Genomic DNA, 25,339 nt, shown 5'->3' with positions numbered 1-25,339 from the left:
AGATCTCTGGAGACGGAGCTTGGGCTCCAAAAACAGGCAGGAGGCAGCAAATTGGAGACAGCTCCGAGCTGCAAAGTCCGATTCTGCTTCCTGTCTTTGGGTCCCCGTGTCAGGCCCTGGGGGTTTCCAGATAAAGGAACTGCAGCCACCATTAGGAGGAAATTTGTGTGGTTGTCATTTTGGCCTCATAAAAGCCTGCAATATGGTGATGCTAAGAGAGGAGAACCACGTTGAGCATCCTGGTGTGTACCGGAGACTGGGCAGACACAGCAGGAGATAGCCCTGGTCCCAGCTCATGGGGCAAAGGGGACCAGGGGGCGATGTCGGAAGGTGCCATGCACCCGGTGCCCATCTCGTGGAGTTCTCCCCCATGAGACGCTGGCAGTAATGCACCGGTGCCTTGCAAAAGGTCAGACACATGGGCACAGCCAGCTAGTGGAGGCCCCCTGTGGCAGCATGCCATCGCCTGTGCTTCCAGGAACGGGGCGCTGGGACGCGACGCAGCTCTGTGTTCTTCCTGGAGAGCAGCGCAGACGCTGGCCCCAGTCCCGTGCTCGCAAGGCGGGGGAGCTGCCCCAGCCCCAGTGCCCACCAAGAGGAATGCAGCTGGTGGCTGCAGCATCCAGCCCCGCTCTCCTGGCCGCCTCCTTCAAACGAGCATAATATGCAAGAGGCCTTCCTTCTATCGGCCAAGGTTAAGGGTAGACAAGGCAGCAATTATGGACAGCTAATTAGTAAATGCTTTGAAAAGTTTGCATAATTAGCTCATTAGTAAACATTTTAGAAACAATGCAGTTCATGTCCAGAGTGGGGAAATGCTTAGGAAAGAGAAATTTGGCTCACTACAGACACCAGAGTTCAGGGGGGTTCTTCACCAGGCTGCAGTGGGAAGCGACTGGGTCTCCTGCAAAGCTGTAACTTTGTGGAGGGAGGAAGTCAAAGATGAGATGTTAAGGAAAGCATTTGCTTGCTCATACATTTGTGGCATGGGTAGCCAGAAGCAACATTTCTAACGTACAGGAAATAATTCAGTCTGGGTAACATGACACTGCAGCTCAACTTGTCTTCAAATGAGCTTCTGCTGTTTTTTAACTCCATCCAGTATCCGCTGTATGGTTCATAATTCCTGTCAAGCCCCAGTCATTTTCCAAAACAAGACATCAAGAGTGGGCTAGCCTCAGTGACGTTTGACCAGCTCGGGGTGATTCACATCTCTGGACTCTGCTGCCCATCTGCGGAGCTGGGAGGGCTCCGCTCGCTCTGTGGCCGTGCCTGCCCATGCCCTGAGCCTCCCCCAGGGAGGTCAGGCTGTGTCCAGGCTGTGAGATGGGCGAGGGGCGAGGGCACGCTCCTGGGGTCTCCAACGTCACACCGCTCACCAGCATCCGGTGCGCAGGGGCGTCAGGTCTCGTTCTGCACCTCGTATCCTGTTGGTGTGATTACACATCGAGGGCCAGGTGGTGACACTGGGAACAGTAGTGTCAGACACCTCTCCCCTCCTTTCTGCTAGCCAAGAGGCAGCCTTTCACCTGCTGCTTCTGCAGGTGACACCTCTGGGCAGCGAGGGAAGGAGCAGGACCCATGGGTGTCTGCAGCACCTGGGGAAGGGGCAAGCATGGGGCCGTCTGTGGTGGTGCCTCAGGGACGGAGTTCAGGATGCAGCTAAAAGCAGCAGTACGTGTGCCTTCTGTGAGCCTTCAGGGCCAACCACGTTCCAGCTCTGAGCCCCCTGCATCTTTACTGCACAGCACAGATGCCGTAGGATGGGCTGGAACAATCCCGTGCAGATGGCCCGATGGTAACCGCAGCACCATGATGCACCCCGTGCCCTCGGCTCTCTTTGCAGCATCCTCTGGGTTTGTAGAGGCTCATCCCAAACAGGTGGCCTCAGGAGGCTAAATGCCAGTAGGGATCTGAGCCTTCATCACTTTTTTGGCTTTGTACAGTGGGGTTAGCAGGGTACTTCTGTGTCATGGGTTTGCTGTCTGGATGCAGGAGTTAGAAGGTTTAGAGAATGTAAGGAGAGGCCAGAATGATATTTTTAAAAACATCCTTTTTGGATAAGAACCAGATGCAAAGCCTGGTAAAGGCAGCAGGAGGTTTTACCTTGATTTCCATAGGAACTGAATTAGGCTTTTAATGAGCAACTGTTTGCCTTAGCTGCACACAGCCTTTTTCATGGATATCATGCCTATTGTTAGGCTGTAGCAGAGGAGTGACAGGCTCACCAGCAGTATCAGGGCTGGGAGTTGTGAGATTTGGGTCCTTCCCCTTCCCTGCTATTGATTCACTGTTCCTGCTTTCACAAATCATTTTAAATTCCTCACTCTATAAAGAAGAGATGCACACCTGGGCATCTGCAGGCACAAAAACCAGTCTAGATAGCAACAGTGCCTTACACATTCCCTGCCAAAGGCTGCCGCGTTGCAGCATCACTCAGGACCAGGTCAGAGCGCTGCAAACGACAATTGGTTCCTTCCCAGCCTTTCTGGCTGGGTGTGAATTCTGCAATTAAATATGAATGCAAAATAAAAAAAGAACAGACTGCAAAGAGCAGACTGAAAACAGAAGAAATTGCTGGCTGCTTTTGGCCGGAGCTCAGCACAGAGCTTGTTTGAAAGACCTGGGAGAGGTTAGATTTAGTAGGAGACAAGTTCTCTGTTTTCTTTAAATCAAGTGGCTGCACATTACATTGAATGGCAATGTAATAATACGTTGCAAAGCACAGCCTGGTGATCCTGGAATTCCTTATAAGTTAATAGCAGTCATGGTCCACTAATCACAGCTAGGATGTTTTAAGCAACTGTCTTTGATATATCAGTTCAGACACTACGGAAAGGCCTCCTTATGCTGGCTTAGCACGTAGATCATTAGAAAGAGTGGATAACCTGTTTGTGTGTTTGTGTTTGCGTTGAATCCCAAGGGGTTCGTGGGACCTATGTACAGCATCGCTGAGCAATCCCAGTCCAGCAGGATAGTGGTGGTTTCAAGGTAGCACCAGGACAGACGTGGAGATATTCATGTCTAACAAACTGCTATAGAGGCAGAGCCTGAAGCAGTGGGGTCTGATAGCAGAAATCCTATATGCCAAAGACTTGCTTAGCCCTGATACAAATGGCACAGAAAGCGGCAGGATCTCACTCCCTTCAGAGGCACAGAAGACACTGAGGTCGGTGTGAGGAAGGGAGCGACCATGCTTCTTGAGGAGGGGACCCCTTTGCTGAGAGGCAGCACTCACCGGTGGTGTGGGAGAGCCCCACGCTCAGCCCGTGCCTGCCAAGGCCGTGGCGCCTGCACGGTGCTTGCACGGGAAGCAATGTGTCAGAAACCCCCAGAGAGCCCGCAGAGCCGGGGGTTGTTGACAGATGTCCAGTGAGAAGGAGGACCCCCCCGTCGCCTGCTGCCAGCAGGAGATTTTATGCATGTGTTCAGCTTCCTTCCTCTTCTGCAAGCGTTAGTGTGAGGCATTATTTATGTTGTTATTTTGCAGAGAAAAGGGAAGGTGTAACGCCTGGCTCTCACACGTTGTGCCTTTGGTAATGCTGATGTTTGGCTGATAACCGTGAGCAGGAACAAGGTCTGGGATCTCCATCAGCAGAGGGGACTGACTCACCATTGATCTCTGTTCACTGCACCTTGTTGAAGTTTTTTGACCCATTTGATTTCTTAGGTTTTCTTTTGTGAAAACCCTCTGATTTTTCTGCCACTCAGGAGCAAAACATATCTCTGTGTCTTTAAATATGGCAGATGGGGATTTTTTCAGATGTCCAACAACTCAATTGATGGAGACCTCAGGAGACCTCTCCCCTTCCCTGTCCCCCTTCTCAGCCTGTCTTTTCATCTGCAATCTGGAGATGTAAGGGCTATAGTAATAGAGTGTCAGAGGAAGTAATTGATTCATCACACGCCGAGAGAGGAGTCTGTTGCCTTCAGTGTCAATGGAGCTGAACGGTAGCCTGGAAGGGTGAGGGCGGCTTGTAAACACTCCATGGCTGAGCTGGCAGGACAAAGCAGGCGCACCGCAGAGGCTGAGCGAGGGGATGATACAAAGAGTAGCTTCAAAGGAAATCTCCCCGAACAAAGCAGCGCCAGGCCTGTGTTTGTGGGAGAAACGCAGACACTCCCGACAGCTTGCACCCTCATCCAGGCATTAAGTGCGCTCAGACCCTCGGCGAGGCTCAGTTCAGCTGCAAGTATTTTGGGGCTGAAGGGGGTAGGAGACACCACGCTACCCACACAGCATGCGAGGCGGGATTAGGCAGGATTGGTGCGCTGTTTGCCCCAGACTGCTCTCGCTCCGAGCCAGCTCCGTGAGGTTTCAGTGGAAGTGCCCGAACAGCAGCGGCTGCAGGTGGCAGGCTCTGCTTCCCAGCTTCCCAGCCCTGAGGCTGGGCTGCGAGCTGGCCGTGTCTGAGATGCTGTGGGGTCAGAAAGCTGCTCCGTGGCAGACCGTTCGCGGGGAGACCCCTCATCATTAAGGAGGGATGGAGGTGGCCAGCAGCGGGAAGGGGCTGGTCAGGGCTCTGTTCCTGCAACCTCGTTTATACGATTACAGCTTAATGATGTGTTTGTTTCAGTTCTGTGCTGAGAAAAGCCAGTGCAAATGAGTGATATGTGGAAAGCCGAGCTGCAAAGCTCCCATCTGATCCTGGCTATTACCAGCTCTTTCGTCCTTCAGAGCGTGTTGTGTCTAAGGCCACGACTGACACCATGCCAGTGAGGCGCAATGGGACATCGCCCGCTACATCTCTGTGGAGGGTGTTGTCCTCGGGGTGGGGAATGGCACAGCAGAGCATGTGGGCATCCCCTGCTCTTCCTCAGCAGCCACTAGCCAGCCCCAACCTTCATCCCCTGTGGCCAGCACAGCCCAGAGCTGGTCCCCATGTAGTGCCTGGGCTGTCAGGCACTGCTTGCTGGCATCAGGAGCTGGAGACAGGAGCCTGCTCACCTGCTTCTCCCACTGCAAAGCGAATGTTTGCCCCCTCCCTTCTGCCTGGTCTGCTGCTGTTTGGCAGTAAATTTTCCTCTTGTGGTTGTTATCTTTTATTATTACATTTTTTTTCTTTCCGTTAGTGATCAAGTTGCCTGCGAGTGGTGACAGTAAGATGACACAGAAAGCAGAGTCTAATTTTTTCCACAGATGGATTGTAGCAGAAGGAGGAAAGTGCAAATGTAGTTTCTCAAGTGTCCTGCATTTTGGGGGTATGAAAGGGCTGTGAGTTGCTTCAGTTCCCTTGCAGCAGCAACAGAAGGCAGAACGCCATGGGAAGGGGGGCTATTCTTAACACACTTTATATATATTTTATTCGTGGTCTCACCATGATTCCCCCCCCCCAAAGAAAGACTACCAAAGACATCTTGCAATGAACGACCCCTGTAGCTAAAGATAGAAGGGTGAGGAATTTATAGAGATGGTTTTGGAGACAAATAAAATTAAACAGCCATGTGTAACTCCTGAACAACAGCCTGCAGAAAACCCCTAAAGTGCACATTAGCACATCTTGTTTTCTTATATAATGAACGGTTTTCCAGACATGCCCCAGATGAGAGCACTTCTCTACTCCAACGCGCCTTTCCGCAGCGATCTGGCAACACAGCTTGAAGAAGGCAGCCTGAGGATGAGCGGCAAAGCGTGGGGAGCCTTTGCTCCCCCGCCTCAGGGGGGGCAGCAGCATGCATCGTGGTAGGAGCTGAAACTCCCTCCTGAATCAGAACTCGCCACAGGAGCAGTTTACAGATATGTTTTATTCTTTCCTTTGCAAGCTGTATTTTGGCTACCTTTTTTTTTTTTTTCCCCTGCATAACTTGACAGTTACTGCTGAGACTCTTCCTATCAGTGGTGCTTGTACGGGGGTGAAAACAGTCCAAGGAATAAAAATAGAGGCTATTTGTAGTTTCCATTTTTTGTCTTCAAGACATTTTTGAAGAAGTTTTCCAATCTGTTAGGGTTATTTTCTCTCTCTCTGTCTCTGTCTCTCTCTCTTTCTTTTTTTTTTTTTTTTTGATTGGATGACTGGATTTTTCTCATTTCTCAGAAATTCTGGTTAGATTTTTGAGGAGATAAAAGAATCCAAAGCACAGTGGAATGATTACAAAACCCCACAATACTGCGGTTACACAAGACATAATTGGATGCAACAAATTCAAAACAAACTTCCGAGAAACCCTAAGCAATTATGCACCCCCCCGGCCTGCCTCTGCCTCTGCTGCCACCAGATTTTAAGTTTTAGTCTCTAAAATCTGGTGAAATCCCTTCAGATGCAGAGCAATGATAGCCTATTTGTGTCTGTTGTTGCCAGGGGTAGTTAATTATCAGGGCAAAAGCAGGGCAAGCTCTGAAAGCTCTGGGCACATCTTCTGCCTCGGCATGGGTACAAGCAAGCCCGCAAGCTGCAGGCTGAGCCCAGATGAATCTCGTGCCTTCAGCCACCCAAAGGTCAGAGCAGGGGAACGATTAACCCTGTCCCAGGATGAGTGCAACGAGTGTTTCCACTGAGAGCACGGGACACTTATTTAGTTGGCTAAAGCTGGATATGATACGAGGTTTTTAGGTCTGTGCAAATCCGTATCAGGCTCCATGAGGACTGATTCTCTTCTCGCCCCAGGATAAATCAGGAGTGATTACCCTTAAAATGATGAGTTACACAGGTGTAAAACCAGTTCAAGTCAAAGGAGAATCCAATCATCTGTTGTATTTATAATTAATTACTCTGATTAAGGGCTGGCAGCTAGGATCAAACTTCATTGCTCTTGTTTCATCAGACAGCAGAGGTGTTTGCATCTGCTATTGTGGCTATGAAAAAAAAAATGCTATTTAAAAGTCACCAGTAGTTTCTGCAGCAGTTTAACCTTTGAAGGGTATGTCCTGCTCGAGATTGTATAAACATCACAGAAAAGTTTTCTCATCTTTCACAACGTAACCACCCATGAAATGAGGATTTGGTTTGAAGGTGGCATAAGAAAGAGCATGAAGATGGGTGGTGACACAGAAAAATTGACTAAGGCAGCTAGCATGTAATGGACATTAATTCTAGCTGCCTCTTGATTGCAAAACAAGCCCTGTGCTGCTGGTTCACCATTTCTTAACCATATATACTGCAGCTGCTATCTCATTGCTAAGAAGCAGCCTTTTCTTAGAGCACGTTTAAAAAACCTTACTCTTTTTATAACAATTTCTGAGAAACAAACCAGCCTTTCAAAGGGAGCGGTTGCATTTGCCAGCTGACATTGTGGCTAAGCAGGTTCCTGCCTTCCCCTAGCTATCTGTGGAATATTAATGTCTGCTCAACTTCACTGGCATTGCAGTTTCTCTTCATATCCTTAGCAGATGCATTCGAGATACTGCAACATATGGTTCAAGCAGACCAGAGGTCTCGAAGGCTCAAGTCAACACTGGGCATTCCCAAATTTGGGGCTGTTGGCATGCAGTCAGTACCTATTTGTTTCTCCATCTATCTAGGCCAGACTCCTCTAATATAATATAATCTGTCTAATCAAGGCTGGCTTCTATTCTTGGCTGTGCTGTGAGCTTCCTCTGTGACCTTGGGCTAGCCACTGCTCCTCACTGCCTCCCCACCTCTCAGGGTCTCGTGAGGATCCCTTCATTAATGTTTGCCAGGTGCAGTCATGAGCCCCATGGAAATGCCTATAAATAACAGCTCCAAATTAAACATTGGGGAAGTTCAGGTTAGAGCCTTGCAACTCTCTCCCACCCTGGCAAACACTGGGAACTGGGCCTAGCTGTGTGTGAGCACTCACCTCCTCCAAATGAGAAAACTACCAGCCAGGCCAGAGCTTGGTCTGGGAAGCCAGCCCTCCTTGGGCTTTGAAGCAAAGCTTGCACACATTTGTGTGTTGGGAGGACCGGTGCTATGCCTGTAAACATATAAATGATTTATCATCCCTATTTCTCTCCATCCTAAGCTAATGTCCCCGTAATGTCCTTGAAGCGTGTTTCAGTGAGGAAGGACTTGGCATCTCTTAGGATGTGGGGCTCAGGGGCAGTCGCTTTGTTGATTATACACGGAGCAGTCTGGGTCCCAAAACAGCGCTTTGTGCTGAACAGCGTGCCTCGGGAAAGGAGCACCCAGAGGAACGGCACAGGCTCTGGTGCTGCTCCCCAGGTGGGTCGCAGTGCTTCTGAGCTCAGTGGTACCTGGGTGGGCACCTGGGAGCTCTGTGCTGGCCTCGGGGAGCCGTGGAGCACGGCAGAACAGCCAGGGAGCACATCAGCCATTTCACAACAGAAAAGGACTGAAAAGGTGGAGGTCTCCTAATCATCGCAACTGGGGCTTGTTGGCCTTTATTGTGCCTCGCAGCCTTTCTGCAGCAAAGTGACTTAGGGAAAATAGAGAGAAAGAAGAGACTGGGAAGCAGAGAGGGTTGACTGGAGGAAAAAGCAAGCAAGCATGAGTAATACATGCATTACAAGTGCTTTATAATTAGTTTATAAAAGCTCTCTTAACATCAGCAAAGCACTTTCTACTAAAAACCTTTAATAAAAGCGCAGCAGTATTTGTAAGCATTGTATGTTTTCCGTTTAATTCTGTTAAACAGCTACAAGAAGAGCGTCTAAGCAATGCATTTTCCTCCTTTCTCAACCCCCTATTGTCTGGGAAGTTAAAAGCACTCCAGCTTTGCCTCCCTGCCTTAAAACTCCCCTGTGAAAAGTACTGTGTTTGAGGTGGTTTCAAACCAACTGGCTGCCCTTCCCACTCAAGCAGCAGCTGAAAATATCCCGCTGCCGGAGGAGCAGCCAGCTGCAGTCACCTTCTCTGTGAGAAGACCTGGTTAATCCACTGACCACAGTTGTGGGTTATGGATGCTGCACCCTACCCTCACATATTTACGGTCGGCTCGCGGGAGCAGTGCCTAGATGGGGAGAAGTGGCCATGAAATGTGACCTTGGAAATGGCAGCCTGCCCAGCAGAGGGGCCAGAGGGGTCAGCCCACGAGGATGTTGGTGCACATTGACTGAAGCAAAGGATCTGGTTATATGAGTGAAATGCAAATTGCTGGGTGCTGGTCAAGGCAGTGTGGATGCCATCACTGCGTAAATGTGTCCCACCCAGCCGCGCACTAGTCTGTAATTATCTGGGAATTAAATGGTTAGAGCAAAAAGCATCCCCAGGGTGGGGTTTTCTTCCTTACAATTTTTCTTCTTGTTTTTCACACGGGAAGAATGAAGCCTGGAAACGATGCTTATGCTTAACAGAAGCAAAGGTCTGGCCAAACTAGATTTTAACATGGCCAGTGACCCAACGTGAGGAGAATGGGGTTTATCAGCTTGTGTGATTGTGGGCCAAGGCATAGACACGACTGAAGCACATGGTGCCAAAAGAGTCGGTGCTGGGGATTAGCTGGTATTCTCGCTGAAGTTTGCAAGTCTCGTGTTGTGGACCGGCTGTCTTTGGTGTTTCATTTTTAAAGCCTAAAGCTTAATTGCTATGTTGGAGAGAAAGGAGGTGCTCCCCCTCCTCTGGGCAGGAGTTATCTCCTGACTGTCATACTCTCCCAGTTCACGCTCTGTTTATGTGACCTGAAGAAAGAGAGTTTTGCCTTATGAGGAACAGAGGGCTTGGGCCAAGTTTCTTTAGCTAGGAACAAAAACTTGTATGTGTTTATATTCATTTTATATTTGGCAAAAATGATTCCCTGACCTTCTCCTAGGGGCTTTTTTAGTTGTTTGTAACATTTGATTTATTAAGGATTAGCTCCACTAGGAGAAGGCTCAGTTAGATGCTTGGATGAAGCCAAACAGGGTTTAATTCAGAGAGAGGCAAATATTTCCTGATGGTTTACATACTAGATTCATTCTTTTAATTTTCCATTTGCAGATTGCCCAAGAGCAGATTGCAATATTCCCAAATTGTATGTATTATTGGAAGTTATTCACCCATTCAATAAGCAAATATTTCTTGGTCCAGAATTTGCTTCTGAAATTGCCAGGGCTCCTGCAGCACTGGGTGGTTTGAGAAGCCCTGTGAGGAGCCATAGGGTGTTTGATGTTGGCTCCAGCAGAAGCTGTGATCGTTGCAGGCAAGGAGCTGAGGCTGTGTCCAGTGTCAGCGAGTTATAACCCCACGAGGACAACAGATGTATTTCCCTGGGATGCAGCTAACCTGTGCCTGTGCCATGCAAATGGCAGCTTTTCCAGTCCAGTACATTACCTGTGTTTTGCCAACATTCATGTTTTTGGCAAATGCATTTTTGCCACATATTCACAATTTCACTAGTCGCCGGCAGTTCTGCAGCCCAGACGTGTGCTTCAGCTGTGGAAGGGCTGCACACACAGCGAGATCAAGTAGTTATTTAGAGAACAAAATGTCCCTGCTGTTTGTTCAGCGCTACTTTAAACAAATAGACAAACAAGGAGGAAAAAATTCTACTTAAAAGAAGCACTAACACTGCCCTCTATGTTCTCCCCCCTGGGGAGAGGATGGGATCAAACCACAGATGATGGACATAACTGGGGTCACAGAGGGTGCCGCTGGATGGTGTTAGGGTAGTAAGGGGTCACGAGGTGATGGGGAGCTGCCCGGGGTTAAGAGAAAGCAGGGGAGCAGACCATCATTTACATCCCCGCGCTTCCACCTGCCAGCTAAGCCAAACGCTCTTCCTGTGTGAGTGCCTTATTTCAAGACTGCTTGGATTTCACTTTGGCCAAGCCAATTGCGTTTGTAACGAAGTTAAAGGCTGGGTGATTAGAGCTAACGCAGTGCTTGGTCCAGCGTAGACAGGATTTTATCTGCAGGCATTTTACTTTTGGCTCTCAGCCCAATTCAGTCCCAGAAAGGAGTGAAAGCAAAGCTGTCCAGGCCATCTTTCTTTGTGGAGGAGCACACTGAGTCCCTGTAAGTTTGTTTTGAGGTTGTTGCCCGCCAATGTGTGCTTTGCAGATCAGGAATGAGTCACATGAGGATCACCCTGTATCCAGCAAGCTACTTCTCCTTTCAACGCTTGATTCCTGAACAGGAGATCTTGTGACAAAGAAGAAAGGCGGATTTCTGGCAGTGACGAAACGCTGCTTCCCTCCACAGCCCCGTGAGAAGAGCTGCAGCATGTTGTTCAAACAGGTTGATACAAAGCGAATAAGCAGTAGAGGAGAGATGGGCAGTTTCTGTAAATAGCAGCGTGCTGGCCAGACAGGAGAAGAGGGGCGGGAGAGCGCGGCTGTTAGAAGACAGCTGAAGAACAAGATGTTCACAGAAAAGCTGTTTGTTTCTTCGCAGCACGCAGAGCCTGATACTACCTTGCCGTTAGTCACGGCCTAGATGAAAATACAAAGGGATCTGTGGGAGTTTCTCCTTCCAGCCAGACTTTGCACCAAGCTTTTGTCTCTACAGCGGGAAGCAGTTCTTCCAAACCAGCCGACTCCTCCCTCGGAGCTGTGCCTGGCGGGCAGGAGGAGCATTGCCAGGTGGAGGTTGGCAAAGGCAGGCTGAGGTTGCAGGAGGTACGCCGGGTCAGGCAGTGGTGAATGTGGTTACCCCGCTCTTCACGCAGCAACTCTCACCCACAGAAGACTTTGTTGGCACTTAATAGAAGAGGCTTACTGTCCAAGTGCTAAATAAATATGCTAGCCACAGTTGTTAAGGACCATTGTGGTGTCAGAGAGTGCACAAAGTAGCTACCCGCTCACATTGATTGAACATCGACTATTTTTTTAATGTCTGGTGCATGTTTGGCCAAATCCCACCGGGAGAGTGGAATAAACTGAGCTGTGCTAAGTGGCACAATGGCACTTAAAGAGAGAGATTAGGGAAGGAGAGCAGCCCAGGAGAGTTGTAGCTGAGATTCTCCCATACCAGAGACTTGTGACAATACAGGCAAATTGTGTCCTAAATTTTGCAAGTTGTTTCTGAAGTGGATGTGGGCACAGTAAATTGATGATGTGAGGAGCAACAGGGAAAGGGACTTAAATGTAGTCAGCCAGACAAAAGGGAAAAATGTAAATGTGTGCATATATGTGAGTGACAGGGTCCCAGGAACCTGTCTGGAAGATAGTTCTGTGAAATGTGCAGATAAAGAAGTGTTTTGTTTTGTCCCCAGCATCCTGAAGCATCTCCCTGACAGATGGTTTTAATGCCTTTTCACCTGCCTCCACAGGTACGACTTCATCGAGATCCGAGATGGGGACAGCGAAGCAGCAGACCTGCTGGGCAAACATTGTGGGAACATAGCACCTCCTACCATCATCTCTTCTGGCTCCTCTCTCTATATCAAGTTCACCTCAGACTACGCGCGGCAAGGTGCCGGCTTCTCCCTGCGCTATGAGATCTACAAGACAGGTCAGTGTCCGAGTCAGTGCCTGTCTCCCAGGTCGTTTGTCACGGTCATCTTCACAAGGAGATGTTGTTGGCCACCTTTTCAATATGATTTTTAGCATGTTCTCCACAGATGAAGGGCTTTTTTTTTTCCTTTAATTTAAGCAAGTCTATTTCATCACAGTTCCAAGAAGGTGAAGATGTTAGTTGCACATGATAGTGCATTTTTGGATCGTAGTGTGGCATCAGAGGCAGGATGTGGTGGTTTTACCGTGTTTTTCCTTGTTAAATGCTCTCTTGAATTCGAGGACTTAGAAACATATCTTTTCTTCATGGCATGTGTAAAGCTTGTTAGGGCTAAGTGGGGATTGTCCCTCTGTTAGGAGCGTATGGAGCTCCCCCTCCTGTGGAGCTGCAATTCAGGACTGATTAATGACACTGTGTTTTCTCTCCCTGGAAGCTGGGTTTGTAACTGGGGAGGTCTGGCATTCAGGGGACTGCTGTCAGCCGTGCCGTAAAGGGGCTGAGACGGCGCCTTCCCAGACGGATATGAGAGGAACTATTCATAATTCTGTTTAATATCAAACTATTATTGAGGAAAGTAAAAGCTGCTCAAAGGCCTTTTAATAGTGTTTCTGTCTAAATATTTGTCAGGATTGTGTGTCTGGGAAGGAGGCTTGAGAACATAAAACCCGCTCTGCGTGTGTGCGGGTGAGTGAGGTGTGCCTGATGCCGAGGGAACAAGAGCATGTTTCGCATGGAGATACAGGTGCCCACTCTATGCCCACATTCCTGTGTTTTGTGTTGGAAGAAAACACACACAGCTTTCACGTCATCGCATCCAGCATGAAAAAAATACCCATGCCTGGTAAAGATTCACAAAAGAGCACCAGAGGGTGACTTACCCAGGCACCAGTGCCTGGGGTTCACGTGGAGGACAGAGGTTCACAGGCACCCCCCCAGCCTGGTCACAGGTGGGTGTGAATGTGGAGACTTTGCTGCACAGGGACAGGAATGGAATTCCCCAAATTTATTGTGAAACGGTGAGGACAAGGGGTGTCTGGAGGTTCTCGTGAATTAGGAAAGTGCTGTTGGTGATAGCTGCCTGGGCTGCATAGCCAACCATTGAGCTGGTCTGGTGCGGCCAACTGAGGCCACTGCTGTTTGTTAGCAGTTAAGATGTGGACTGGTCCTGATGGAGTTTAATGGTTCAGCTGACTGTAGGGATTTGCTGAGGCCAGTTGCCAGCACAGAAGATGGCAAAGAGTGCCTGTGTTCAGGTGGGAAGACTCTCCTCAGCATCCCTTGCCGCTCCCTCCCTGTACACACACACCCCTCTGAGCCCAAAGACTGCACTGTGTTGTGCTTGTCCCAGGTCAGGTCCATGCCCTGCCTCAGGGCACGGAGCAGGGTGAAGTGGTCAACCCGGCAGAGGTGGCCAGGTCAGGCAGAGCGTGGCCAGCAGGAAGGGATGGGACAGCTGGCAGGAACGCTGCCTGTCAGAGTGGGAGCCAGGAAGCTGCCAAATTCATGGGAGAAGGAGATTTTGTTGCTGCTGGCAGGGAGGGAGGGAGGGGAAGCAAGGGCTGCTGTGGGAGATGGCGTTGGTTGGAGGCTGGAGATGAGCTTGTGTCCCTTGATGTAGATCCCTGCAGAGCTGCCCCTACATGTGAAGTCATGCTGGCACATCCCCAGCCACCATTCCCCTGTTGCCAGCAGCCATCCCCTCCAGAGATAACCATTCTTTCTTCCAGCCACAGCCCGTGAAATCCAGCCCGGCAAGACAGGTTTCAGCACAGGGGCAGGGGTGAGCGTGTGATCAGGAGCACCGCAGCCCTCCTTGCCTGCCTGACCCCTGGCCCCAACAGGGCTCCCAGGAGAGTGGTGGCCATGCTCGCTGCGGGGCCACCACATCCGAGCAAACCTTGCCTTTTGTTTTCAGATGCAGGCACGGGGAAGATTCAGTCTCAGCTGCCAGGGTAGCCAGCAAGGGTGTCATCAGCTTTAAAGGTCATTGGATTGTTACTGTCCAGATCAGTAAAGGCAGCGTTGCAGCAGCTTCTTTCTTCCTTACAGGTGACCTACAAAAACAACACATTTCAACTGAGCATTTATTTCCACACCTTGTCTAAATTTTCCTTATCACCGTGTGAGAGAGGAGCGATCTGCATACAAACAGCTGCATACCAGTCTCCGAGTCCCCTGATGGGTATCAGTCAGCGGTCTGGGGGCTGACAAAGGAGCCGTCTGCCCTGGCTGGTTCAGGCTCCCTGCTGCTCGCTTTGTAAGTCAGCTTGGCAGAGCTGGCCTGAGCCCTCCATCACTGGGCATCAAAGTCTCCTCTCAGGCTGGTCCGTGCTGCTGAAGCCAGCATGACTCCTGTTTATTATCTGCAACTTCCTTACGAAAAGCTGATCACTGTTTGCTGCTATCAGCCAAACTGTAGACAAAGATGCCAAATCTGATAAGAGCCCCACACGAGGAAACTTGTTATCGAACACAGTGACATAGTTATGTCTCTCTCCTGTCTCCAGAGGACAGTCCCTGACTCCAAACTCTGGGTTTACTCTTTGATTTTCTCCCCAGCTTGGAGCTTGCGTTAGTTTCTGTTTATCTATTTGTCTTGTAGCTGTTCAGAATGAAGTACACCCTTATCCCCATTCACAGCATTATGCTGTGATTTGTGTTTGGCCTTATTTTTTGCCTCTGTGTTCTACCCCACAGGTTCACACCAGAAAAGCCGGTTGCTTCATTAGGCAGTCAATTAAGAGACCCTCCTGAGCAGCTCTCCAGCTAGGCGCTGCATAATGCGGGGCCGGGATCCTGCCATTACTGCAGGCTGCTGGCCTGACTCCTGTAGGTTAATGCTGAATTGAATAACAAGTCTCCCATTAGCCCTGGGAAGGTTCGTGCTGCCTGGAAGAGCTGGAGCAGAAGGGTTTGCAGAGGAGAAGGCGGGTGTCCCAGCTAAACCGAAGCAGAAACCTTTGTTAACGTTGGGTTGCAGCCGTGGCTGCAAGCCCCTGCAACATCTCCTTTCTCCTCCAATAGCTCCAGGCTGTAGATTTCTGTTGGCCATTGTCCTGCCTCCACAGAGCAGCAGTTTCAAAGTCACCGTGGTATGAATAAGTCACAAATTCCCCTTTCCCCAGCCACCCCGAGGCACCTTGGCTCTCTGAGAGGGGGCACCGAGCTGCGGCAGGGGCCAGTGCGGGGGTCAGTAATAAATAAGAGGCAACATTGTCTGCCTGACTTGCAATGCAAAGGTCTTCCTTAAGGATAGAAATAACTTGCATTTCTGGTGCGGACGGCCGAGTCTGTGAGAAAGAGGGCTCTGTTCCCCCTCTCAGCAGAGCCCCCCGCCACGGCCCCCATTATCCCCGCCTCGCCCCAGACGTATGCTGGAGCTGCCCCTCTGCCCTTGCGGAGCTGCAGGGCTCAGGGCACTGCAGGCTGACCGCGTGCCTCCCGAGGGTTTCCGAGGCTTCCAACTGACAGTGGAGACATTGGCACTCCCCAGCCCCTCTGGGTCCTTTTGCTGTCTAAATATTTGCGCTTCCTGATTTTCTCAAGAGGAAACTGAGGCATAGACATCCCTGCCAGAGGGAGAGAGGTTGCAGGAGACCAGCCCCCAGGGAGAGCTTTCTCCAGAGAGACCTTGTTCCCGTTACTCTTCTCTTGTCCTCTCCCAGGAGAGCCCCCTCCCTGGATGGGAGCTCCTCCATCTGGGCTTTGGGGTGGGGGACCCAGGTCTCCCAGCAGGTCACTGTTTGCAGGGGCCAGCAGGGGAAGCCCAGCCTGGCTCAGCGTGGCCTTCCAGGGCCACCACCTGGGCATGGAGGATGCAGCAGGGGTTGGTTTGCCAGATCACAGCCCTGGCTTTGAGAGACTTTGGGTGGGATCTCCCTGCTAGACCCATTTTTGGAGTAATTGGCAAGGGGATCAACAGAGGCATACGGGTTATGTTTCCAGAGCTGTCTTAGGGATTTAGACACATACTGCCCACTCCAGTGAGTGCACAGACTTTGTTTCTCCACCCACAGAAAGCTTTGAAAATCACACTCTCCGTCCTTTCAGGCAATTCACACAGCTCTGGGCCACAGAAAATGTCCAGAAGTGAATGCACAACCCATCAAAGATCAAAATGGGGGTTCCACAGCATGTCAAGCTGTCAGGATGAAGCTGCATTGTTAAGACTGTGTTGTTTTTTTCCTGCCACTACAGGTTCCGAGGACTGTTCCAGAAACTTCACTGCCTCCAATGGCACTATTGAGTCTCCAGGTTTCCCTGACAAGTATCCACACAACCTGGACTGTGTCTTCACCATCATAGCCAAGCCAAAGACAGAAATCCTCCTCCACTTTCTGCTCTTCGACCTCGAGCATGATCCGCTGCAGGCAGGCGAGGGAGACTGCAAGTACGACTGGCTGGACATCTGGGATGGCATCCCTCAAGGTAAGCCTTGGGGTGCCATGCCAGCATCTTCAGCTTCTCTTAGTGTCTCACAAAACTCCAAAACTCTGTGGTCTGTTTCTTAAGACCAAAGGTGCCTAACCTTAGACATGGCTGCAGCATTGCCCCCCACTGGGGGCACTCCTTGGTTGGCCATGGGAATGATGTGCTTGCAGAAAGCTGCATGCATTAATCCTGAAACTACTGCTCTGCTGTAACCACTGATCTGAAGAGTCCCATGGGACACTCCCAGGTGCCACTGGTCCTCGCTAAGAGAAGGGCAGAGAGTTCATGCGTGCTTATCTCCCTAGGCTGTACCAACACTGTGAAATAGAGCAAATTGGAGCGTTTCCCAGCAATTGCAGAGCAATGTTTGCTGCAGTGGATATTTCCGCACAGCACGCTGCCTGGCACTGGGCCAGCGGATGTAAAAAATAGCACATCCCCAAAGCCTTTCTTTCATCCCGATCGGTCCTGCAAAGGCATCCCTGCTGAGAGATGCCAATCTGCTGCTGACCCAGGAAGCTGGTGGAAAGGTAGGCATTACCTTTGCTGCTCTTTCTTTTGCAGTTGGCCCCTTGATAGGCAGGTACTGTGGCACTAAGATGCCATCGGACATCCGCTCAACCACCGGCGTCCTCTCGCTCACCTTCCACACTGACCTAGCGGTGGCTAAAGATGGTTTCTCTGCTCAGTACTACTTGATCCAACAGGAAGTTCCTGAAAGTAAGTTGGGAATGTGGAAGTGTGTCTTGGGCAGTCGTGTTGCCTGTTTTACCCAAGTTCTTCCCTTGCAAGAGTGTGGCAGGCAGAAGCGTGTCCAAGGGCTCATTCCCCACTGGCAATAGTGACAGAGTTATGCTGTCTGCTGTTTCTCACAGAAATGAGATTTAAGGAAGAATCACACTCTCAGACCTTTCCTAAACTTTTCACTTGCTCACAAAGTCTTCTCACTACTTTGGGATAGAATCCTTTGTGTATGTGCTCAGCCCAAAGGATTTAGGGTAAGACTTCAGCTCAGCGGGTTTGGCAGAATCATTAAAACATTAGGGAAAATCTCTACAGTTTTTCCAAAATTTGCAGCCCCAAAGTACAAATTGGAATTTCATGTCTAATTAAGAAATGCCTAAAGCTCCAAGTTCAAACCAAAATTTGTTTTTAATCCCTTATTAAGGGAGATGAATTGAACTGGTGTGAGGACAAAAAGCTGTGTTTTGAGAATGAAGAGCATTTTGATCCTTTGTGGTAACACTTGCAGGCTAGGAAAGATTCAGCTGGTTTTCCCATCATATTTTTTCATCAGAGCTACAGTTCTCAACCTCTGTTAGCAGTGAACATGTGATACAACAGAAGCCTTCAGGACACCCTTCAGTCCCAGAGAAAGAGAGGAGGTCTCTGCCCCTAGGCTGAGTCCATGACAGAGAGCAGGGTAGAAAAGGGGTTGTGCAAGGCTGGGGGCAACTGGGTTACAGCCTCTTGCTCCACAGCTGAGTTAAGGACGTCTCTGCTGAGACTCTGGGAGTTACAGACAAGCACGAGCTCTTCACCGTTACATATTTCCATACTCTGTTGATCTGTTCTTTAATCCCTTTTCTATTCTGTTCTTTAAAAAGTCTGGGAAATAAAACATTAATAAGACACAAAGCTTGAGAAATCAAGCACAAGAACTCTTACAGGGTTAGGCCTGTTTTGATTCATGCTGGTGTAAACTGAAACTTTAATGATACCACTGAGATCTTAACTTGGTCCATCATTTCCACACGGGGTTGACTTGGCCACATTAAAAACAAACAGTTTGGTGGAGCCCCATTGGCTTACAGCAGCAGCGGGCTTTGTCCCACACGGTATTTCCTATCACTGTTTTCTTTGTTACTGTTTTTATAGGACAGCTGCCATAAAATATATGAGATGTGCAATAAGATTGGGCTAATTGTGACTTTCAAAAGCCTTAGAAGTGAGGAAACACAAATAAAAGCATGCCAGAGTCCTTCATGTCTGTGGCTGGTCAATGCGCATGAGCCTGACCTCCCACATAGCGCACGCATGCATCCACACACATCCAGGCTCTCACATGCACGCAAAACCATTAGACCTGCCTTGACATCCCTGTTGGCAGCACAGCAGTGAGCACCCTCCTGTTGTGCCTGCCCACACTCCTTGCCTTGTCAGTGCTTAGTTTTCACCTTCAGCCTTCAAGAACTTCATGGCAAGGGGACTTGGGGCATCTTGATGGAGGTGGGGAGAGGGAAGGGACAGAACATTGTGTCAAAACTGTGCAAAGGCAGACATAATAGAGAAAAGGAGAAAGATCTGCACTGTATTAATTTTCCAAGGGCCAGGCAAACATAAAGCTGCCCTGTCTTTAATTTTGCAGTGCCATCTGTGAACATGCACAGCACACAAGATGGTACAGATCTGCTCATCTTTCCAGGCAGACAGCTTCGCTCGGGGTTAGCTGGGGAGGATAGTTCAGGGCTGCCTTCTACTTGGGGGTGAAATGCAGAGACTGTAAGCTGATCCATGTATGTGTGTGTGTGTTCCCGCTCCAGACTTCCAGTGCAACGTGCCGCTGGGGATGGAGTCTGGCAGGATCTCCAACATGCAGATCAGTGCCTCTTCCACCTACTCAGACGGGCGATGGACGCCCCAGCAGAGCCGGCTCAACAGCGATGACAATGGCTGGACCCCCAATGTAGACAGCAACAAAGAGTACCTCCAGGTTTGTGTGCTTTCCCCTCCCCTCACCTCGTCCCCCGCCAAATGGAGTGTCGTGCTGTTAAACTGACCCTTGACCATAAGACTTGTTGAATTTTTTATTGCCTGTGTGGCTCACGGGGAGTGAGCAGCAGGGGAGCCGTGGTGCCTCCATGAAACGAGATGGGCTGGCTCTCCCATTAGTCTGCACAAGGGCCGGCTGTCCATCTCCCACCCCCCTCCTTCCTGCCCAAAACTTTGATGGACTTTCCAGCGTACTGACAGAAATTGAGAGACCTCGGCCACTTACAAGGGCCACTGACTGCCACTGGCCTGAGGACCAACATCTCCAGGAGGCACGTGGAAAAACAGCTAAAATGATATTTATCTCATCAGCAATGTGAGGACTGTGAGCGGGCTGAATGTCAGGCAGGGGGTTGTCAGAGCCAAGGCTTTCCCTAGGACCTGGTTAGATCCACAGTCTCTGTCCACACGAGGTTTCTGGCTGTGTCTCATTGCCGTGAGACATTGCTTGCTGAAGGGCCCTAGGAATGGGAGGTGGTGAATGTCACTGCCTCAGGCAGACATCTCATTCTTCATTCATGGCAGTGCTACCAAGCCAGCTCTGATGACCTTTCTTAACCCACACTGTAAAAAAAAAAAAAAAGCACCAAAGGGAAATCCAGGAACTGTAGCACTTGCTAATTGGGCATCATGCTTTTATTTTACATGGAAAAAGTCAGCCCTTGTCCTGTTTCAATGGACATGAGCTTCCAGGTTCTGTGCAGATCCTGTTGCTTGGTCTGACTCAGGAAGAAGGCTTTGTGATGGTGCCGTATGGACAGACATCAAGACAAGTTACGCTTGTCCCATGGTCCTACCTGCAAGCATCCTGCTGAAGTCAGCCTGGGGCTTTTGTGCCTGTTGACATCAGTTCTTACATTCCCGTGTGCCTCCCCAAATGGAGGGAGCATTTGCATGTTTTCATGGGTCAGAAAAACTAGCCAGGAGCTAACTGGGCTCTCAAGTGCTCACCACTCTGTCTCTTGTCCCTTTTTCCCCTGGAAAGGTGGACCTCCACTTCCTGACTGTGCTCACAGCCATTGCCACACAGGGTGCCATCTCCAGGGAAACCCAGAACGGGTACTATGTCCGTACCTACAAGCTGGAGGTCAGCACCAATGGTGAGGACTGGATGATGTATCGCCATGGCAAAAACCACAAGGTAAAGACCTTTTTGTCTCTTTTGTATGTGCTGTGGTGGGTCTTGCAGTCGATGGGAGGGAAGAGAATAATGATTTTACAGGACTGCAGGATTTAATCTGTGAGGGACCCTTTTACTGACGAGGGCTAAAAGACTGATGATGCTTTGAGCAGAAATAGTCCTTTCTCCTCTGCACAGCAATGAGGAAACACGATTCCTTGGAAAACCTGGCTGCTGTTGCATCTTTCGTGGTGGTGAGAGTATGTTCTTTGACTGCAAATGAAGGAGAAAATGCTTTCACAGCCTGTGTTTTGCCATACAAGATTCATTGAGCTTTTATGGCCGTAGCCCCGTCTGCATGCTGGGTTAACAATCACAAAACCACATGAAACTGTAGTTCAGGAGTTATTGAGGCCTGGAAATGAAAGGGCACAAATCCTAAGAGGGGATCACACCATCCCAGAGAACAAAATGAACAATAAATAACGAGGAGCAATTCAGGCTGCCAGAGCTCTGGGATCTGCACTAGCAGGCGCAGTCGGCAGTGGTGCATCGAGCCCTGGGAGCTGCTGTGTACTCTCACCATGCTCCTGGGAGGCTAACGGGGATGGGAGCGAGGGGGGAGAGGGTGTCTGGCCCTTCCAAGCCCTGCCTGGCCAGGCAAGCCTGCGGCAGTCTGCGCAGGAGCTTTGGTGTGTGGGGAGAGCCAGCCATGGAGTTAGGGCAGCCGTGGTGCTGGGCTGCTCCTGCTGTTTCACTCGCCTTGGTTGTGTGGTTGTCCCCTGGTTAAGGGCACCTTGGAAAAGCCTTTTCCTGCTCTCCTGTGGAGCCACCAGCGCTGCTGCTGCAGCTCAGGTCCTCCCCGCTGCCGTGCCCTGATCTCTCTGTATGAAACGGGTGGCCGGGGGCCTGCCTGCCTCCCCCCGCATGCACGTCCCAGCAGTTTCTGCTTCCTCAGCACTTCTGTTAAATTAACTATCCCCTCCCTTTGCTGGCACAGGCGCTGCTGGCATGAACTGCAGTAGCCTGCCTTGTCCAGGATTCATCCAGACATTTCCTTCCCTTCCGGGCCATGCGATTTCCCCTTCCCCACAAGTGGTTCAAATTCACTCTGCATCCCAGAACGAGTCCCTGCCATGCTGAGGCCCCTAGCAAGGCTTCATACCTGCAATATTTGGAGCATTTCAGCTCTTCCTGTGCCAGGGAGGTGGTGTTAGTGCTATTTTAGAGGTAGAGAAACACAGGAGAGGAGTAGGGCACACAGGAGAGCAGAGCATCCCATAGGAGAGTCAGCCCCTGGCTCAGACTGGCTGCCACTGGCGCTTGCTGCTGGATAAATTGCATCCATCGGGTCATGACACACCAGCTCCCCCGGGACAAGCCCCAGGGCTGCGGCTCATGGCAGAGCTCCTGCCATGCTGTACGGTGGAGCCACGCTCTCGTGTGGAGGCTCCATGGTCTCCCCGAGGCCGCTGGCTGCAGCAGGCCTTCCTGTGAGCCAGGGCCATCTCTCCTCGCCCTGGGCAGACCGCAGACACCAGCGAGTGTGAGGTCTCACTGCGGCCGTTGCTGCCAGCCGAGGCAGACAGGAGACTGGCAACGCACCAGCTAGCAAGATGAGCTAAACAGTTCAGCCAGGCTGGTGTTTCCAATAGCCACGTGCAAGAAATTCGCCTTTGGGAGTCTAACTGAGGTGGGAATCTGTCCTACAGAGTGATTTCGGTCACTTGTGCCAGTAGACTTCCCATCCTCGTGATCTCAGGCCCTTGGTCCTCAGCTGGGGTGGAGCAGGATGGCACACAGCTGATTTCAGCACTGCCAGAGCAGTGTACATCGGTCCGCAGAGAGCAGGGCCCTACAGCCTGGCTGGTGCCAACCCAGAGCAGTCCCACAGCCACGTGCATCGCCACCATGCCTGGGTTTGGCCCTTGAGCCCTATCAGCTCTTTCCTGTCCTGCTTTCTCTCTTCACAGAAAGAAGAAAAAAAAAAGGGGGGGGGGGGGGGGGGCGGAAAATCAAACCTCTCTTTTTTCACTCCTTTATTCCAGTCTCGCCTCTTTCCCACATCCTGGCCTCAATTTAGCAGGCACCTCCCCAGGCTGGAACACAAGTAATTGCTTTTTGGTGGTGTGCCTACCCCTCAGTCAGGGACTGCGCTCCCTCCCCGCTGAACGACCAGCCTCAGGCAGCCCAGGCACTGTGCCATGGGGCCAGGGGAAAGCCCCTCGTTCACAGGCCTGGCCGGGGGGGCTCCGGCCCCCGTTAATCTCAGCCGTTCCTGTGCGAGGGAAGCTCCCAGCGTCTGCATTGAGCTTGCAGGTACCGCCCTGCGTCAGTGCGGTGCTCTGCACACTGCGGGCTGCAATGGTGGAGTGAGCCATGCCAAGGAGATTTGTCAAGTCTGCCGCAGCTTGATTTGGTGCCACAAGGAGCGGGGAGGGGAGGGGTGGGGTAGGCAGACAGGGACTCCAGTCCTCTGTACATGCATATACACACACACACACATATATACACACACATATATAGATAAGTGTATATATATATATGCAGATGCACGCACACACATATGGGGTGTATCAAACACTGCTCTCAATTCCTGTCGCATGTGTGGGCCAAAAGCAAAGCTTTGCTGTGCTGCGGGCAGGTCAGCTAACATTTACATCTTCATCAGGGAACTAAAGCAAGAGAAAACCAGTGAGTGCAGGAGGGGTGGGCTGAGGACGACACAGAGGATGGGGAGCTCTGACCTCCCCTCCTTCTTCCCCCGCTTCCCCTCCCGGCGGTGTCTCGGAGGAGTGGGGCCAGGCTGTTTCCCTGTGAAACGTGATGGCTCACCTTTGAATCTGCAGCTGCTGGCACTCGTGGCGAGGGAAATGGGAAAGGCAGGATGGAGCGGCGGAAAACAAGATTAATACGCACTCACGGCAGACGGGGCTGGCGGGACTGTTTCCTTGCCGAGCGCTGCCACGCTCTGGGCTGGGGAGGCAGCGGAGCTGCAGCCGGCAGGAGAGGCATGCCGAGCTCACACTGAGCGCACGCCTTCCCTGGTCCCCCGCACCTCTGCTGGACTTCTCCGCTAGCCCAGCAGCCCACTCCCTGCAAAGCCCAGACAGCACTGCTGTCCCGCTGTCTGTGGGTGGTGCCCAGTCCTTGCCGGGATGTGGGACCAAAGGTGCGGAGCTGTCTTCCCATGTGTCCCCTGAGAGAGGAGATAGGCAGGAGAGCAGCCACCACCACATATTGCCACCACACTTGCCCCTTACTGCCCACCAGAGCATCCCCTCGGGACAGGTCTAAACAAATCCGACCCCAGAAAAGCCACACTGGCTCTTTCCTCCTTGCTGCATCCTGCAGTGAGCTGCATAGCCAGAAGCCCTAGTCCTCTTCGTGCCACCAACAGCGATGCTCCTGCTCTCATCTCCTTTTGGTGGTGTCTGCGCTTGCAGATGTGGCAGAGGGACAAAGCCCCCTGCAAACGTGCCCAAGCTTGCAGGGGCCTGGGCCATTGTCCCTGTGTGCAGGCAGCGGTGTCAGCATGGATCCCGCTGTGTCACCTGGGGCTCAATGGCCCCCAGAGGTTATCTTCCAGGCACTGACCCTGCAGTTTGTGCTGAGATCTTATCTGGCTCTTGAACCCTAGGAAGGAAAAGAGCACCTGGCAGGATTTGGCCTTTTGTTTCTGGCCATTTTCTTCAGGCAGATTCAACGGTGAGGACTTTATTGGAAAACAAAGTGCTCATCCGTTCTGATCCACTTCCTTCTTTGCAGGGTCTCGGGTTCCTGCTCCCGTGTGGTCTGAGCTGCTCCACGTTTGTAATTGCGGAGTTCGTATTGCAGGGATCGTGTAGTGGGAGGGACGGGACGAGCGCTCTCGCTGCCTCTGTTTCTGGTGTAAAATGGGAAGAGTGCACCTGAAACTTTTGCTTTGAGAATCTAAGTCGATGGAGGAGAAATGGCAGAAAGATCCAGCTGATGCACATTTTCAATTTCTGATTCATTTTGGTAACTTTGTGCTTTTTATCAGCTAACCTTCCTGGGTAGTGTTTCAGGTGGATGCGAGGAGGCAGGTCGAGTTGCTGCAAAGAGCTGCAGCAATATCTCAGCTGTGCATGGAGCTGGGGACATCAAAGGTGTTCGGTGCTGGCAGAGGATGTTGAGGATGACTCTTTGGAGACCTTCATGCTTTCCCTTAGGAGCAGTCCTCTGTCTTTTTCGTTCTTAATGAGGTCTCCTGTGTTTATTCACCTAGGGAGAGTGAGAAAAGCTTTCACTCCTGTGGCTTGTTTATCTGGAAAAAGGCTCCCGTGATCGGCCAGAAGGCCACGAGTGCTTCTGCACAGAGACATCACGGTGCAGAGTTTGCCCAGAAGCATCCCCTGGTCCCAGCCTGCTTCTGTTGCTTTCGTGGGCAGGACAAAGACATCAGGCTTTGGGAAAGGCAGCCCCGTGCGTTTACCCTTGGTGCAGTACCAGGGGAGAATTACAGCCCCGGCTCTTCCAGCATGGCTGCAGCTTTGTATTTCTGAGCCTGATATCTCCTTTGCAGGCTAGCAGAGTGCTGCTCATCGTGTCCCTGGTGGCTCCCGGATCTGAGTGGAGTCTCTCAGAGGCACCGTGCTGGCAAGCCCACCCCCGCACACTGTGCCTTGCCCTGGCCGCTGTGCTTCACTGCCTATTGCCAAGTATCATTTTTCTTTTACCTCCTTGTTCCTGGATTTAATAA

General features: G+C 50.9%; 1 protein-coding gene across 2 annotated transcripts in view; it reads left to right on the top strand.

The window, feature by feature from the left end:
* NRP2 (neuropilin 2) overlaps positions 1 to 25,339 on the top strand; it is an 86,795-nt gene that overhangs the window by 16,089 nt on the left and 45,367 nt on the right. For both annotated transcript variants that reach the window (XM_035566064.2, XM_035566071.2), the window contains exons 3-7: positions 12,109 to 12,290; positions 16,491 to 16,721; positions 17,289 to 17,444; positions 19,268 to 19,437; positions 20,482 to 20,637. In XM_035566064.2, coding sequence (XP_035421957.1) covers positions 12,109 to 12,290; positions 16,491 to 16,721; positions 17,289 to 17,444; positions 19,268 to 19,437; positions 20,482 to 20,637 — 895 coding nt within the window. The remainder of the gene's footprint in view (positions 1 to 12,108; positions 12,291 to 16,490; positions 16,722 to 17,288; positions 17,445 to 19,267; positions 19,438 to 20,481; positions 20,638 to 25,339) is intronic.

Source organism: Cygnus atratus, chromosome 6, assembly GCF_013377495.2.
Source record: "Cygnus atratus isolate AKBS03 ecotype Queensland, Australia chromosome 6, CAtr_DNAZoo_HiC_assembly, whole genome shotgun sequence".
NCBI classification, from domain to species: domain Eukaryota; kingdom Metazoa; phylum Chordata; class Aves; order Anseriformes; family Anatidae; genus Cygnus; species Cygnus atratus.
This window is presented reverse-complemented; position numbering and strand designations above follow the sequence as displayed.